General features: G+C 56.3%; 2 protein-coding genes across 9 annotated transcripts in view; one reads left to right on the top strand and one right to left on the bottom strand.

Annotated features, from left to right (window-relative positions):
* Positions 1–32: 32 nt before the first annotated feature.
* Positions 33–1,867, top strand: LOC102052604 (gap junction alpha-3 protein-like). Its single transcript, XM_005440030.4, has one exon. It carries the CDS (start codon positions 629–631, stop codon positions 1,619–1,621), a length of 993 nt encoding a protein of 330 aa, XP_005440087.3. The 5' UTR covers positions 33–628; the 3' UTR covers positions 1,622–1,867.
* Positions 1,868–2,174: 307 nt separating this feature from the next.
* ZMYM3 (zinc finger MYM-type containing 3) overlaps positions 2,175–17,392 on the bottom strand; it is a 33,415-nt gene continuing 18,197 nt past the window's right edge. For 7 of the 8 annotated variants that reach the window (XM_055727071.1, XM_055727077.1, XM_055727070.1 and 4 more), the window contains 16 exons: positions 15,708–15,794; positions 15,238–15,388; positions 14,484–14,656; positions 13,895–14,060; positions 10,093–10,151; positions 9,358–9,526; positions 8,681–8,796; positions 8,354–8,528; positions 7,674–7,820; positions 6,712–6,815; positions 6,143–6,311; positions 5,874–6,025; positions 5,296–5,410; positions 4,142–4,396; positions 3,938–4,055; positions 2,175–3,531 (listed from right to left, as the gene is read on the bottom strand). In XM_055727071.1, the coding sequence (XP_055583046.1) occupies positions 3,333–3,531; positions 3,938–4,055; positions 4,142–4,396; positions 5,296–5,410; positions 5,874–6,025; positions 6,143–6,311; positions 6,712–6,815; positions 7,674–7,820; positions 8,354–8,528; positions 8,681–8,796; positions 9,358–9,526; positions 10,093–10,151; positions 13,895–14,060; positions 14,484–14,656; positions 15,238–15,388; positions 15,708–15,794 (2,355 nt within the window). In that variant the 3' untranslated portion in view covers positions 2,175–3,332. The remainder of the gene's footprint in view (positions 3,532–3,937; positions 4,056–4,141; positions 4,397–5,295; positions 5,411–5,873; positions 6,026–6,142; positions 6,312–6,711; positions 6,816–7,673; positions 7,821–8,353; positions 8,529–8,680; positions 8,797–9,357; positions 9,527–10,092; positions 10,152–13,894; positions 14,061–14,483; positions 14,657–15,237; positions 15,389–15,707; positions 15,795–17,392) is intronic. The other variant, XM_055727079.1, reaches the window with a different exon arrangement.

The raw sequence follows: 17,392 nt of genomic DNA, 5'->3' as shown, positions 1-17,392 counted from the left end.
CACCCTAGTCCAGGTGGGTGCTACCAGGGGCTGTGGGGGCTGCAGTGCCCAGGCTGCGCTGGGGCCATGGCCACTGTGCCCTGGCAGCTGGCATGCAGGAGCGGTGACCCCTGGGTGGCATTGAGCAGAGTCCAAGGGCTTGCGCTCCCCCAGCACCAGCCCCTGCAGCCCCGAATATATTTAGAAAAGTGCCCAGACCAAAAATAGAGGGAAAAGGTTTCCCCAGTGGCTGTTTCATCTGCCAGTCACAATGAAAGCCAATGGGGCACGCAGCCGCCTCATGCCCCAATAACCCTGTGCCCACCATCGGGTGGGCAGACGGACGGAGCCGGGCAGATCCTTTTTCTGCGCCCCACTGAGAAGCTGGGGACAAGCCAGGAAGGGGCCTCGCAGCATCCCACCCCGCCCCGCCAAGGGGACCTGACGGCGCGGGAGCACCGGGCTCTGCCCCACGTGCCCACCAACGGTGAGGGGTCCCCATGCTGGGTCGCCACCGTGGTGTCCCCCACGGTGCTCCCAATGTGGCAAGGCTGCTTTCTGCTGGAGGTCTTTGCTCCCACTTCCCTCCCTGTGGCAGGTTAGGGGGTCCCGTCGGACACTGGGTGGGGACACCCCGGGGACAACCTGCATGCCCGCCCAGCTGGGGGATGGGGTGGCGTTCTGGGGGGTGTGGGGTGGCTGTGTCTGGAGGGCAACTGTCTTGCAGGGCACCACAGCGCGTGCCATGGGGGACTGGAGCCTGCTGGGGCGGCTGCTGGAGAACGCCCAGGAGCACTCCACAGTGGTGGGGAAGGTCTGGCTCACTGTCCTCTTCGTCTTCCGCATCCTGGTGCTGGGGGCGGCCGCTGAGCGGGTCTGGGGTGACGAGCTGTCTGGCTTCTCCTGTGACACACAGCAGCCTGGCTGTCAGAACGCCTGCTATGACAGCACCTTCCCTATCTCCCACCTCCGCTTCTGGGTCCTGCAGATCATCTTCGTCTCTACCCCCAGCCTCGTGTACCTGGGCCACATCCTGCACCTGGTGCATCTGGAGGAGAAGGCACAGCAGCAAGTGGCTGCACGGGCTGGCAGTGGGGCCAGGCGGCAGCGCTCGAGGCAGCCTCGGCTCCCTGTGGGGGACACACGGGGACGGGTCTGCATGCGGGGGGCCATCCTGAGGACGTACATCTGTAATGTCATCTTCAAGGCTCTCTTGGAAGTGGGCTTCATTGTGGGCCAGTATGCCTTGTATGGGTTCCAGCTGAAGCCCCTCTACACCTGCAGCCGCTGGCCCTGCCCCAACACTGTCAACTGCTACATCTCCCGGCCCACCGAGAAGACCATCTTCATCCTCTTCATGCTAGGGGTGGCCTGCATGTCCCTGCTGCTCAACCTGGTGGAGATCTACCACCTGGGTCTCACCAAGTGCCGGCAGGGGCCCAGCCCCAAATCCTGCATCCTGCCCAGTCCCGCTGGCCCTGTGGGGCCCCGTGGCACCCGTGCCACTCTGCCCGGCCATGCCAGCCCCATGGCTGCTGGCAGACACCCCCCCAGCCTGGCACCCCTGAAGAAGGCTGGTGCATGGCTGGGGGTAGCCAGTGGACCCTACAGGAAGGCACGAGCAGCAGACCTGGCAGTGTGAACATGGACTGCTCGGATGCTCAGGGATGGGTGATGCACGACTGGCCACGCAGTTGTGGTTCTATCTCCGGGCTCTGCCAGGCTTGTGCCATGGACCCCACGGCCAGCAGCAGAGATGGGCACAGCCCCAAGGACAAGGCTCAGTCCCTCCCTGTGCTCTTGGCAGCGGCAGGACTGAGAGCAGGGCTGGGCTGGGGCAGGGGCTTGTCAGCCCTGGGGGAGTAAATAAAATACCCGTTGCACCTCACTCGACTCCTGCTCTGCCCGCGGGCTCTGTGGCATCACTCTCCCACCGGTCTGTCTCACGGGCACACTGCATGGCCAGGGCAGGGCCACCGCGGGGTTGGGTTGGGCTGCAGCTCTGTGGGCAAGGGACAGGTAGGGCTCGCCAGGGGGGCACCAGCGGGTGTGGGGTCCCAACACTCCCGAGAGGGCAGCGCACTGGGAGCCAGACAAGGCAGGAAGCCCAGGCAGGGAGGGACAGGAGCGAGTGGGACAGCGGCTGTGCTCTCCTGCAGCATCCCACTGCCCCGGGGCGAAAGCAGGGGCTGCCAAAAGTTTTCTGCATCTTTATTTGAAATGAATGGTTTCCAGAAACACAGGGTTAGTCCTACCGTCCTGGCATCACTACAACAAGACTGGTGAGCGGCTCACTCTCCACATGGACACAGAGAACAGATGGCCCCAGGCCAGGGCCCAGAACAATATATACAGGCTCAACAGGAGACCCATGTACAGCTCGGGAAAACTGACCAGAACACGACGATGGGCAGGAGGCAGCAGGGAGCAGCAGAGCCAGAGCCAGGCTTGCCCCGGGCAGGGTGCTGGCACCCCGCTGCTGCTTGAGGAGGGAGGGGGAGGCCAGGCAGAGCTCCTCGCTGCCTGAGCCCCTGGCCAGAACAGAGGGACCCACTGATGGCACCTTGCACCGGGGAGGGGGGTTACGCCAGGACAGGGGACAGAGGGGAGCGAGCAGTGCTGGCACAGACCCGTCTCCATCAGTTTTCCACCAACTCAAGAAAACACTGACAAAATTGAGGGAGGTGGCCCAGCTGCATGTGAGGCAGGTGTTCCCAGGCAAGGCCAGGTCTCTGCCCCCACATTCCAGTGCTGGCTCCATCCACTCCCCACAGCCAGCCCAAACCTCTCCCACCCCTGGGAACAAGCCCTCCCCCTGCCCCAACAGCTCTTCAGCTGCCAGTGGGGCCACCGGTTTGAAAACACCTTCTTGCCACAGCAGCAGAGCTACCCTTCCTGCTGTACCACCCACACCATTGCAAGGGGATGCTAAAAGAAGGGGGAATTAAAAGCCTGGGGGCTGCTGGTCCCAGATGGCACTGTGCCATATTGTGCGGTTCCTGCCCCAGGACAAGGGGGAGAGGAGGGCAGTGTTAGGGCCAGGGGTACGGGGGACAGGGCTGGGGCAAGGGGAGCTGCCCCAGGAGCTCTGCCACCCCTGTGCTGTGGGGACTAGGCCCAGGGAAGATGGCTCACTCAGCAGCTGGGGCAGGAGGCAGGGCTGAGCGCAGGGGCCACGTACATAGGAGAGGCCTGTAACGAGCAGGATGGGATGTCCAAGTCTGGTAACAATGAAGGGACAGCACTGCCACAGCACCATCCCCTCCCACGCTGCACGGCCCCCACCCTGCAGCGGAGGCTGGGAAATGAGGCATCCAGGGCTGGAGTGCAGCCAGCCCAGCAGCACCTTGCTCTTAGTCCATGTCATCCTCCAGGCCACTGAACCGACTGTGCTCCTCATAGATCTCCCTCACAGCCAGGATGCGGTTCAGCATGCTCTCCAGCATGCTCCGGTCCATGGGGATGACAGAGTACCAGAGCGGGGACTCAGCGATGCACGACCGTTCGGGCTGCAGGTAGAAGACGTCATTGCGGTTCCGCAAACTCTCAGGACTGTAAAGAGAGAGGAAGGTGAGCCCTGGGCTATCAGCTGCAGAGGCTCAGCCTGCCTGGCCTGCTCTCATGGTTATCAAGTGGAGCTCAAGGCTTGTCACAGCCTTCAGCAGGATAAGGACAGAAACTGAGTCTGAAGCTCCTTGCTCAGGACCAAAGCCCCTAACCAGCCAAGTACCAAGACTCATACTGCACACTGCTGTCTTATCTGGAGACAGGCGAGTAGTGGAAGGGGCCAGAGAGAAGCATTCTCTCAACCACAGTCTATGCAAGCAGCACAGACACTGGGCAAGGCTTCACACCCCTGCACAAATGTTTGGAGAGCAGGAGCCACTCCACAGGGTCCCAGCAAAACTGAGAGGTGGCCCCATAATGGCACAAGCTCCTTCTCCAGAGGAAGGCTCACCATTTGGAGAGATAAAACTCATAGAACTTGACTGGGCATCGGAGGGGGTTCATCCTGTTCTCCCGTTGCTCCAGCATTGGTACCTCCTCCTCGCGCTTCCGCTTTCCAGAGCCTCCATCTGCAGAGAGGGAGAGAGCAGGATTACGGCTGGGACCTGATGGGGTGGCAGGGGGAGGGACAAAGAGATGCTCCATCAGACCCTACCTCGGCCTTTCTTCTGCTTGGCAGGAGCGTAGTAGCGGATGCTCACCACCTTTGTCATGCCACGGGCCGTGGTGCACTTGCGGGACTGGCGCACCACATTGGTGAAGGAGAGCTGCATGTGCTCCTCCGCCGTCTGCAGCCCAAAGAACTTGGTGTTGAAGAACATGAGGGTGTTGAGGAGCACAAAGGGTGAGTAAACGCCCAGCTGCTTGCACTCCCAGAGGTGCTCCTCCTCAACACGTGAGAAAACTGTGTCTGCAATGCACAGAGGAAGAACCAGGTCACATCAATGGTGGCCTTGTGGCAATCCCTTTACCCTGTCCAGGCAAACTCCTTGCAAAAGACCAACGCTGTGCAACATCCCCTTTTCCACGAGGTTACTTCTCCAGAGCCATCAGCAGAGCTAGATGCTGGCTCTGCCCAGCCACAAGCTATCCCAGAGCGCAGCCAAACCACGGGCCAGAACCCAAATCAATCCTAAATGCTCATCCCTATAGATGGCCACAAAGTGAACTCCAGGTCAGTGCTCCACCACATTCAGTGAGACAAAGGAAAAGCAGCAGGCAGGACAGACACAGCCAGCTCCTGTGTAGACACACAGGTCTGGAGCCAAATGCCTCTGCCTGGGACAGCCAATATGCAGAGGTGAGGCTGGATCTGTGAACTAACCACTGACAAGACACAGCAGGGAAGGCAGCGCAGATCACAGCATCATGAAAAGCCAAAGCCTCTGCAGAGCTCTAAGTTAGTCTGCTCACAAGGCAGTAGCACAGCAACTCTGTCCAACACTTAACACTGTGCAGGGCTCACCCCTGTGCTGGGAACACAAAGGCATGGGCCAGCATGCCTCCTAGCTTGGTATCGTCTTTGCCAAAGGGTGGAGCCATCACTGTGAAACGTTTTAAAGGTTCCAACTGTCTCAGGACACAAAGCAGTCATGCTCTGTTCCCAGCTGCTCCGACTCTGGGCAACAGAAGCTGCTGAGGCATATGCTGTCGCTATGGGTCAGTATGACCCCCAGACACAGCGGGACTGTGCTGCCTATGCCAAGGAAGAGGGCTGAGGCTAGGGGAGCACAAACAGACCACAGGATCCAAGGCTAGAAGCACAAACTGGGTACATGTGGTGACTGAAGGTACTTTGGAGACACGTACTATTTGGTAAGATTGTGGGTTGCCAGCCACTCAGGGACTTGTTCAGCTCCTGCACGAAGGTCAGGTAGTAAAGGTCTGTAAATATATTCACCATACGATTGTTCTCGAGCAGGTACTAGAAAGGACAGAACACACAGTCAAGAGAGACACAGCGGCACCTGGAATGCAAACCCTCCCCAGAAAGCCCAGGGCACACATGCAGAGCGCCCCTCGTACAACCAGCGCTGCAGGATGGACACCCAAAACCAGCCACTTCTGAGAGCTGTGAGGAAAACGCCAGGACACGACAAGACAGACTCAGTGATGAAGAAGGGACTGAATTTGGGGAGATCTGCCAGCCCTCCTCAAGGATGTGCAAGAAGGGTGCAAGGCTGGAGAACAGCTGCCACCCTACTCACTGGGCTTGGGAACAAAGACCAAACCAGGTGGGTTGCTGTCCTGGGGTGAGGCACTGAAGGAGCGCCCAGCGAGCCTCTCTGGGTACCCAGAAGGCAGAATAAAAGGCGCAAGCTCCCCTCACCAGGTCTGACCCCCAGATCTGGCTATGGAGGACTTGAGGGCAGCAAGCCCTCCCTCACCTGCTGGATGCCAAGGCAGAGGTAATAGATGCTGTCTGGTTCGTAGCGCTCCCCATTGGGCCGTGTTATCTCCTTAACAAACTGGGCCAGGCCATAGTTGAGCTCAGCTGCTGTGCAGGCCAAGATATCTTCTTTGATCCTCATGGGCTTGGCTGCGGAGACAAGTACAGTAGCCTCAGACAACAGCCTGCAAGGCCAGCAGCACCTTAACACCCAGGGACCCAGCTTTTGGGAGGTTTCTGCCACTCCACCCCATCCAGAGCACTTACGGCCAAAGCGTAGCTCCTCTCCCTTGCTGGTCTCTCCCCCTGCATACTTGGCTTGCACCCAGGACTTCCAGGCATTCACACCGTATGAGTAGTTCAGCACTGTGCAGGTGGGCTGGCTGCTCACTGAGTCCCGGGAACAGCTTTCGGAGAGCACCAGACGCTTCTGCCCCTGCAGAGAGGTGCACTGTGAGACTGGGCACCTACCTGGGACAGATGGAAGAGTCCTGGCCAGCCCTCACACCTGCTGTCAGCTCCCTCCCAGCGTACCTGTGCCCATGCCAGCAGGCACACTTCTGCTGGACAGCCAAGCCAACAAGGCTCATTAATCATGAGGACTACAGGCAGAGAAGAGGCCAGCTCACATAACCTGTAGCATTCAAAGCTCCTCTGAAGTGACAGGCAAGTATTTTCACTCAAGGAGTGATCCACAGGCCAGGCATGCCTAGGGAGAGGGCACAACCTCCCCAGCACACGCAAGACTGGCACATTTCACCTCGTATGTCCCATGATGGCAGCTCCCGCTCCCAACCCAAATAGTTTTAAGCAGGCAGTACCCACGGAGAGCTCACCTTTCGGACAGCACGAGGCAGATCTTGCTCTGTGGACACCTCATCTGGTGCCACCAGCCCACAGTCAAAGAGGAAGTCCACACTGGGGTTGATGTCCAGGGGGTCTGAAAGGAATCGCAGGCAGAAGGGCTCAGCTGAGACTTCACATCTTGTCCCCCGTGCTGGCCTGGTTCTTACAGCACAATGAAGGAGGAACACACAGCCCAACTCTTCACACCCTCCACCGTGGCCTTGCATGAAATTTTAGTCACAGCCCAGCAAAGGAAATACAGCTCTGGCAGATGATGCTAAGCCTTCTCAGACTAACCAGAGCCCCACATTCTCCCCTCTGACAGTTGTTTGTTTGATTGTTGGGTTTTTTTTTGTTGTTTTTTTTTTTTTTTTTTTTTTTTACACCCGAGGAACATTCCTCATCCCCTTGTGCCAGGCCAGTACTGGGGACAGCCTGGCACAGGCATGCCAGTTCTCTGTCCTTTGCTGCTAACATGCTGCCTCAGCACTTGCTGTGCTCCTGCAAGTCCCCTGCTTCTTCTTCCACCTCCTGCCTGCTAACGGACACTCAGAAATTCAGCTGTCTCCCAGGATGCCATGCCCTGTCAGGTCTCTCTCTCACCTTGCTGGATCCTATGGAATCATCACCCATAAGCACACCAGTGCCACTGCCCTGCTCTTTGTGCTGTTAAAATCAGCTTCTCACTCCCCCTTCTCTGCAGACCTATGTTCGCAACAGGTCAGTTAGTCTAGACAAACACACACTCCTTCAAAAGTGGTGGTGTCCTCACCCCTGCTGTGAGCAGTCATCTGCAAGACTCAGTTCCTGGCCTCAAGCATGGTCAGTCAGAGGGCATGGGGAGGTAAGTTCACACAGCTCTTAATGCTGCTGGCAACGGTTGGCCGAGGGCAGCAGGAGGACCCTGCTGCAGCATCAGCAGCCCTGCGTGCCTGCTTCACCCTGCTCTTACTCTTAGGGAAGTCAGCCTCCAGGTCCTGGCCCGGCTCATCGAGGACATTTGCCATCTTGACAGCCATAGCCAACACATCGTCCCGTGCCGGTCCAAACAGATCACAGTCCTCCAGGAGACCCTCTGCACTCTGGTTGCTCACCAGGTCTGCAATGCAAAAGCAGATCATAAACCCAACTATCATGAAAGTCTTTTGTCTGTTTTTCCCGGGACAGCTGGAAAATGAAGTCAGGCTCCCTGCAGCATAGTCCTGTGCTCAGAGCAGCCCCACGACATCTGCGCTGCCCAGCTTTCCCTGGACAGCAAGATACTGGATGTTTATCCTCTCCCCAGCCACAGCCCTAGTCAATGGGGCTTGAGGAATGCAGCCTGCAAGCAAAAAGACCTGCGAGATCAGGACCGCTAGCCTTCTGGAGCCTGAAGAGCCACCTGAATAAACTAACAGTGCTGCACGAGCCACAACACTGGCACCTCCAAAAGGGACAGCAGCAGACACTGCTCCCTGCTGCAGCTCTTCCCTCCCGGTACCTTCTCAGCAGAACCTGAGGACTTGCTCTTCCTTGCTCCCTTTTCAAAGGCTTTAGGAGAGCTGCGATCCAGGCAGAAGTTCTACCTCCAAGAGCTGGCAAACCCCATGTGATCCCAGCTGTTGGGCCAGACCAAGCCACGGCAGAACCTACCGCACAGGTCCGAGGAGGCCTTGTCCAGTTCCTCAGCCTCTGCAATCATCTCAGCCATGGCCAGGATGTCAGCCTCCAGGGGATTGGAGGGGATCTTCACCTTCAGCTCCTCAATGGTCTCCACAATCTTATCTGTGCTCTCCAGCGTGGTGGGCAGGAACATTGGCACAGGTACCTGTCAGCAGCAGCACATCAGGCAGAAAACTGACACTCAGCCAACTGACGTACAAGCAGAGGCAGGAGAGGACGAACAAAGAAGCAAGGAGGCTGCAGCAAGGCAGGTTTGAGACAGTAAGAGAACACAAGCGGGTGGAGTGTGTCGCTTACCGGGACAGGCATGGAGAAAGGCACAGGTACTTTCTGGCAGTACATATGCATAGGCACAGGCACGAAGATCGGGACGGGGATTGGCAACACAATCACCTGGGGCTTCCAGTCAGCCTCTGACAAGAGCAAAAGTACATCAGTGAGCTTGCTCCCAGCAGCTCCTCCACCCAGCCCTGCTGCGCACTGCCATGCCCCCAGCCATCCAGCACCATGGCCCTTCCAGCCACCAGCTTCTGTAACTCATGGGCAGAGCTGGAGCAGCAGCAAGCCAAACAGGCCTGCAACAAGAGGCTTGCCTTAGCCAGAGGTGGCCCTGCTGAGAGGTCTAGTGGCCTTGCTGGAGACCACGCACACGTGCCTAACGGGAACCTGCTCAGCAGACAGCCCCTCAGACAAGCTGATAATCTCCAGAGGAACAGGAGTTGTCCCACAAGAGGTGGAATCATGCTGCAGTGCTCTCTGTGTCTCTCCTTTTGCTGGTGACGGAGACGGGCTCCCTACCTCCAGCCCTGCCACGTGTGCCTTGCACTGCCCTGAGACTCCTCAGCACGGTGCCAAACACACAGCCACTCTGTACAGCATTTCAAGCTGGAGTCACATTTAGTCCGGAGCAGGGACGTGCACTTGCCTTTCCAAAAATGCTCCTGTAATCCTGCAGTTAGATCTTGTTTTCCTACCTGTCTGACATCCTTTGGACTTCATTTCTAACTTGCAGGAAACACCCCGGTTCTGCATCAGTGGTTTACACATGGCAGCTTTGTTTTTCCGAGGGGTGGCTGGAACTGGAGGGGGTGGGGGAGGTGGTGCAGCTGGAGACATCTGGGCTGAGGAGGTCTTTGCTGACAGCTGAGGAAATGCAGAAAGCAGGAGGTTGGTGTCCACCTAAGGCAGCAGCACCTCTTCCCCACCATGGGGAAGGTGGAGAGACTCCCAAAGCACCTCTTGGAGCTCGGCAGTCCCCAACACACCCACACACACATGCGACCACTCCCATGGTCAGACCTGGCTGAAGGCTGAAGGACTGCCAAGCTGCTCCTGGCAGGCAGCATCTCTGCAGCAGCCAGCGGGGACTGGCACTGGTCACTCCGGCCCCGTGGGGCAGCGAGGAACACAGTGGGACAGCGACTACACCCAGGCACAGGGAAGCACCGTGCAAAGAGGAGCCAGTGCCACAGTGGCAGGCTGTTCTGGAGCCCATCATCAATTCCTGGGGAATGGTTACTCTTCCCCCTTGAGGAGATATGCTGATGCTGCCCTCCCCAGCAGCTCTTACCAGCTCCCGCTACCCAGACATCTTAAAATGTATTGGTTGTAGAAGAATGAAATCTCCCTGGGTAACGGCAGATCTGTCCTCTCTTTGGGGACAGCCTATTGGTGCTATTTTGCAAACTCCTACCTCCAACGGGCCTTACCATGTTAGTCTCCGCCTTCTGTGAGGAAGGGGCAGGTGGTTTTGGCTCTGACGTCTGACCTGTAAGAGAAAGCAGTGACTCTGAGTTCAAGAGCTTCTGGGCCAACAGGTCCCACTGCTGGGACTGGAGGTGGTAGCAGCCAGAGGGCAGGGACAGGCTCCCCAGAAACTGCTCCCGGCCACTCCAGGAACAGTTAGTGTTTCCACAGTCTCTAGCCCTAGCAGCTCAGAAGACACTACAACTCCAAAATCAAGTTATTCCCATGTCATTTTGTCCTCCCTTGCAGTCCACCCCATCCCCATCACAGCAGGTCAGGAGAAATCCCAGCCCCTTGTAGAGAGAGGAATCCAGGGCTCTATTCCCAGCTCTGCCTATTGGCTTGCTGTACCGAGCCATGGCCCCTCCCTGTGTCTCCATCTCCCTGCTACAAATATCATGGCAAAGTGCTTCGAGATCCCTAGGAAGAAGGTGACAGAGCTAGCAGTAGTGTTACAAGATATCCCAGAAAGCAGAGAGACAGCTTGCCCCAGCCCTAGGAACGAAGTCGATTCCCCTAAGGAAAAAGGCAATCACCTGCAGGTAAGAGGCACATGTGGCAGACACTAGTCTCAGGTGGTGACAGTATCATCCTGGCTTGGATAATTCCAGCTCATTTGCCCTGCAGAGAACTTGCACCCACCTCAAAAGCTGATGAGCTAAAAGAGCACCTTCATCCAAGTCTCCTGTGAGCCCTGGTTACCCATGTGGCTGGGAAAAAGAACTGCCTTCTACAGCACTGACTAACCGTGGGCCATGCATGAAGGAGACACCTGCAAGGAAAGCAGCAGGTCTCAGCACCTGAAGGGAGTGGCGGGTCCATTTGCACCTCCTACATACAAGACAGGCCCTTCAGGAAAGGCCCAGGCTCCCCAAGGTCCAACACACGGGCATTTGCACTGTGCAGATGTCCTCTGCCCCAAGGAAACGCAGGACAGCTCGTGAGCAACTGGAAGCTCAGCAGGGTCTGCTTGCTGACCACCACACGGGGACAGCTAAGTTCCAGTTGGAGGAAGCTCCCTAGTTTGCAGCTGAGCATTCAGCCATAGGATCTGCAATGGTCTCAATAGGTCCAAGAACTCCCCCTGAGCAGCCCAAAACGGATGGGCAGCAGGTCTAGGTGGGAGACGTCAATGGCTTGCATGAGAAAAGACAAGCCATGGAGTATGAATAGTTTCTGCTGCAGCAGAATCAAAAGCAAAGTTGGCTGCTCCGCAGTCCAATGATTTAGGACTAAGGGAAACCAAGATCCTCCTGCCACAAAGCTCCATGCGTTACATGTCCAGGCTTCCAGGAAAGCTGCAGCTTGTTCTTTACTCTCATCCCAACACCAGCAAAGAGCTGTCAAGGTATTGCCTGCTCCAACCATGACTTCTGGCCCTCTATCCTCTCCAGCTGGGCAGCCCCATGCAAAGCCATTTCCCCTTGGAAATCTTTGGGCACAGTTTCATGACAGGAACTCCTCCATCCCTCATTACACAGACTGTTCCCAGCAAAAGAAAGGCCACTTATTGTCAGCAAGCACTCACAGGATCACCAGGTTGGCAGCAGCCACTGGGTCACATGAATGAATGGTTTTAGGCAACCACTGGCTGCAAGAGAAGAAGCAAGTAGTCAGCAGCTCTGTCCAAGATAGGCCTGAAATCCAGGCAGACCCTGAGCTAGCAACACAGCTGCCAGGTCTACAGGAGACCCTGGCTCAGCAGAAGCGGCTCCTCACCACACACTGACAAGCTGCTCCTCCCGAAATTCCCTGCACAGCAGGCTGGGCTGGAAACCTCTCTGTGTCAGCACATGGCAGGCCCTAGCTCCAGCATCCTTCCTTTGCAAGCTGAGCAGCCTGCCACAGTCCTGGGACAAGGATGTCCACAGCCATCCTGCAGCTGGCAGGGGGTGGGTGTGCCAGCACACACAGAGGGCCCGGTGCCACCAGCAGCGTTCACCAAGCACGGCAGCTGCTGGGGCAGCCTGGAGCCTGTGCTCAGCCGAGCACCCACCACTGCTGACCGGCTTTTCCTTGGCTGCCTTCTGCTTCACTGGGTGCACAGAGAGGCAGCCATGGGCACAGTGAACATGCCAAACAGCAAAGTTCTTGGGGTCCTCCAGAGACATGGCAGAGCCGGGGGCTTGGACTCCCGTGGTTGTTGGTGGTTGAGAAGGTACTTCTGTCTTGTAGTCCATGGCTCCAAGGCAGCAATGGCCAAATGGCGTGAGACATGCTTCCCTCTGCAGGCAGAGCTTGCTCACTGTGCTTGTGTCCCAAAAGCAGTTACTGGTCCCTCACAAGCCAGATGTCTTGAAAGCAGAGGACGAATGGAACAGCAGGGCTAGGGCTGTGGAATCACTTCGCAAGCTACAGGAACCAGCCGGTTCAACACCTCTTCCTCCCCTAGGCAGCAGGACAGTCTGCGCCCCATCAAGCAGACTCCCCTGGGCACCCCAGCACCAGCAGAAACCACCAGTTCCTTATCCAGGTCACTCCAGCGTGCCGCTTGAGCCGTTGCCTCAGCCAGCTGCCTACGGAGCGCGGCTCTTTGGACGGCAGATTGGGACTCCCTCGGCTGGGGGAACCTGCTGCTTCTGGCAGAGCAGCTGTGCTTTGCTGTCTAAGCAGCATGGACATCCAGGGCTTCCCCCCATCTTGCAACCAGCCCGCTGCTGTCCAGGAGAGGAACCAAGAAGAGTCTGGAAACAGAGGATGAGGTCTCTCACGGGAAGGTCCTCGTCTTTGTTTCCCCTCCTTGGCGCACCCTAGTCAGGGTTTTACACCTCATGAAATCCCAGGGAGGGCAGCAAAGCCCTGAGCCTGTCATGCAGGTATCTGTCGCAGCTTGATGCACCGAAGCGAGTCCCAGCATAGGCTGCAGGCATTGTAACTAGATCACACAGACTGCCTAGAAGATTGCAGCCTACGAAAGACCAAGCAGAATGAGACTACGTGAGTGTCCCAAGGGCCAAGCGATGTCTTGTCACTGTCACTATGAGCACCTTCCATCCTGAGGGACCCCAAAGCACTTTGCAATCTTCCATAAGCAACTGGCTCAAGTTAATGATAGGAAATGGGGCAACAGGCAGTGAAAATCTCCTCTCCAGGTGGAACTCCACGGATGTAGAATGGGGTTATCCGGGACACGGGGTTGGCAACTCCCCAAAGCTGCAGCGATCTTTGGGTAAGTGGTAGGACTCCAATCTAACATCGCAAGAACAGAGTGCCTCCAGCAGCTCAGCGCTCCCTCAAGATCGTTCTAGGTTCAGCTCTGGCTGAGGAGAGCCCACCTACAGCATCACCAGCACCACTTCCTGCAGCACCCTGTGTTTTCCTTGAATGTTTCCCATCCGAGCACTGACCTGGCCCAATCCTGATTAGCTTATGAGATCTGAGAAGGTCACAGCTCGGAGGTGGTGTGGGGCTGCAGGTGGATTATCATGCCAAACCATGCTGTCCCCTAACCCTGTAAATGGAGCTCTCCGCTGGCAACATGAGGATGTTAAATCCCCGAGTATCCTCACTAAGAGTGTGAGCTACAGGCAGCACGCTGGCACCGGCTCCTCCCGTCTGGGCCCTGTGTGTCATAGAACCATAGACGTTAGAGGTGGAGAAGCCCCATTAGGTCCCACTCCATCCTTTCCCCCCCAAGGGCCAGTGCAGGATTGTTCCCTAGCGTCTCATCCAGTCCCGGGCAGGAAGCTTCCACCCCTCACTGTTCAGTCTTCCCTGTGTCTCTCAGACTGAGCTATGCAGGTCCCCTCCCTCCCTCCTACTCACTGTTCAGCAGGCTCTCGGGCCCCTTCTGCGTGTCCAGGTTGGGCTGGTTCTGTTGATTGTAAAATCGCAGCAGACACTGCTGGTTGCAGAAGTGTTTGATTTGCCCCCGCCAGTGGATGGTTTCCAGCAGCTTCCCCTGACGTTTGCAGGCATGGCACCGAGCTGCCTAAAGCCCGCATCAGCAGGAGAGAAACAACGAGTAACTAACCACACCCCCTCCGAGTGCAACACAACTCTCCACTGAAAGGTGCACATAGCAAGGTGCTGTGAGCTTCCCCACAGCAGTGCCCTGCCAGTGCCAGCCAGGGACTCCAGCGGTGCGAACTTCTCACAGCAGCACTAGCCGCGGATCCAGCACTGTGAGCTTCCTCAGTGCAGTGCTCTGGCAGGATCAGCTGGGGACTCCAGCTACGTGAGCTTCCCCGTAGCAGTGTCCCGTCATTGCCAGGCAGGACTCCAGCAGTGCCAGGTTCTCCGCAGCAGTGCCAGCCAGACTCCAGCAGTGTGAACTTCCTCAGTGCAATGCCCACTTATCTGGGTGCCGTGCCCACCACAGCACTTAGCACAACCTGCCAGTGCCAATACTGACCTTGAAGTACCAGAGCAAGTATTTGCTTTTGCAGTCTTCACTACAGAAGTCCCAGGTGCTGCCCTCCAGCTGCTCGGTGACCGCCCGCTGGCAGGTCTGAGAACAGTAGGTGCAGGTGATGCAGCACAGGCCCAGGTTCTTGGTGAAATCCTGTTTGTAAAGAAGCACACACCCTGCGGAGAAACAATAGGAGTGAAACCTTCCCAGGATGAACTGGGGGCCTCCCTGACCCAAACATGACCAGAATCCAGGTCTGCGGAGACAACAGAGCACACGCAACACACTGTAGGGAACAATCCAGCACTGGCCCCTGGGGCTGGGATAAGATGGGACCTCATGGGGACTTGCCATCTCTCACCTCCATGCTTCTAGGAAGAGTCTGACTCCAACCTCCTGTGTGCAGGAACCCAGCAGGCAGGGCAAGGCCAGGTCAGGCCAGCCCAGACGCAAGAGCGTAGAAGTGCATGATGACAGGAGGAGCGGAGCTGCCACCTGCTGTCTCCCCAGCCCCCAGAGAGAGAAAAGCTGTGAGAAAGCCCTCCCCAAGGACACAATGAACGGTAAAGATCTTGCCCTAGGGCCTGGCTGGACAGCAAGCCATCCCCACAACAGTCCTCCCTTCACTGCATGGCAAGGCTCTCGCCCCAGGGCCTGGCTAAGACAGTCTCCCCTCTGTTCCTCTCCATGCTCTCTTCTCCTCCCCCAGCATGGGCTGGCATGGGGGCTCTGCCTCTCCCGTGCCTTCCCCAAGTACCTTCGCTGCAGAAGTTCTTCTCCACTCCAGAGAAGCGGATCTTCTCGTGCAGCAGCTTCTCCTGCTTGCAGTGCTCACACTGAGACACCACCCCGCGCAGCCGCTTGAAGTCCTCGCAGCAGTCCTTGCAGCAGAACTGATACACCTTGTCCTGCCAAAGAGACCGCCACTGGGTCAGCCAGGCTGGCAGGAGGTCCCCAGTGCTTCTCAGGGAAGCCAGAGCAAGACTACGGGGCGTAGCCAAGTCCCCAGCTCTCCTGGCACGGGGTTTGGCAGAATGGTCTCCTCCTGCCCTTCTGACATGCTGCTGAACGTCAGGAGCGCAGCACTCAGCGTACGGTCCCTACACACATCTCTGCAGCTAAGGCATGCAGAGCACTGGCGCAGAAGGAGCTCTGCTTTGAGCAATGAGAGGAAGGAGCCCTGCAGCCCTCACCCGGGCTCAACATCCCCCTGGGGAAAGTCCTCACCTGCCAGTCTAGGATCTCTGGCTTCCCGCTGAAAAGATTGTGGCAATAATGGCAATTGAGGTGGATCCCACCTTCCGGGCTGGTGCGCTGCAGGAGACAGAGACAGCTCATGCAAGGAGAGGCACACAGAGGGCAGGCAGCACCCGCTTCGCACTGCCACCACCTCCTGCTTCCTCCGCCGTTCACAGCAGTTTGCCTGCCCCTGCTCAGACCTGTGCTTGCTGCCACTGTCAGTGACTCACAGTCAATCCATCAGATCATGTCTCAGGCTCCTGGAGAGTGGATTCCTGAGCAATTTCCCTTTGCTTCCAGTGTACTGGGTCCAGCTCTTCTCAGGAAAGCAAGCTTTCAAGCTGCCACCCCTCTGGATTTGAAAACCTTAAGAGACAGGGGCTCCGCTACCTCTTCTGAGAGCTTCTCCAAAAGATCTTGAAGTACACGTGCCTGGTTTCTATTTTCAAGGTACTGCAACTTGAGAATCCAAGCAACTGTTCTCATCCCACCTTCATCTGCTAGATTAAACAGCCATTTAACACCTTGTGTCTTGTCCACAAGGATATATTTATTAATAAAGTGATTTTCCTGGGTTTTTTTCTGATAACCTCAGGTAAGGTGCTCTGCGAGTGCCTCAGCACACACATTTTTCAAGCCCAAATGTAACTTTTCTTTTTTTTCAACATACTTCCAACTTTTCTTCAACACTGAAAATAAAGCAGACCTCAGGTGAACATCCTTCCTATATGTGCAACAATCTAGGTAGCTCTCCTCCTCCCTGGTCCCCAAACTTCAACTCCCTGTTCCTCTGCTTTTACTTGCAATAACTTAATTACTCCTTCCCTCTGTGGCTGTACAATGAGATACACATACTGAATGGCTTATCTTCTGTAATCCCGGTGCCTTTTCAAAATTCTTACTTTCCCAAGACTTACGTTCCCACACTACTTGAGTAAGGCTGATACAGGATCTTGCACCGAACTGTGTTTAAGTACCCATTAGGAGGAACCAGTCTTGTCAAGCAATCTCATTGCTTTGCTTCCTGTGACTGCTCTGACCTCAGCGTGAGTTAACACTTCACCAGTTTTTGTTTCATCTGCAAAATTTTATCACGCTTACTTTGACTTTATTGCCAGATGACTGATGAAGATGTTGAACTCCTTGGGCTTAACACTGATCCCCAAGAAGCTATCCTGAAACACTCTCTTCAGTGGTTTTTCTTTGACAAGTATGTTCTGGCATCTACCAGCAAGACAGTTCCTAATGCAGCTTATGCAAGTTTACTCATACATTACAACACTGATTTTACAGGACAATAATTCAAATTAGGTGAATTAGGCAAAGTCCCTGGTGAGTGGAAAAAGGGAAACATTGCAACCATTTTTAAAAAGTGTAGAAAGGAGGACCCTGGGAACTACCAACCTGTCAGCATCACCTCTGTGCCTGGGAAGATCATGGAACAGATCCTCCTAGAAGCTGTAATAAGGCATGTGGAGGACTGGGAGGCAATTCAAGGCAGCCAGCATGGCCTCACCAAGGGCACGTCTTGCCTGACCAATCTAGTGGCCTTCTATAATGGAGCAATTACTTCAGTGGACAAGGGAAGAGCTATGGACGTCATCTAGCTAGACTCTCTGTAAAGCCTTTGACATGGTCCCCCACAATATCCTTCCCTCCAAATTGGAGAGTTA

This window comes from Falco cherrug, chromosome 15 (genome assembly GCF_023634085.1).
Source record: "Falco cherrug isolate bFalChe1 chromosome 15, bFalChe1.pri, whole genome shotgun sequence".
Classification (NCBI taxonomy): domain Eukaryota; kingdom Metazoa; phylum Chordata; class Aves; order Falconiformes; family Falconidae; genus Falco; species Falco cherrug.
This window is presented reverse-complemented; position numbering and strand designations above follow the sequence as displayed.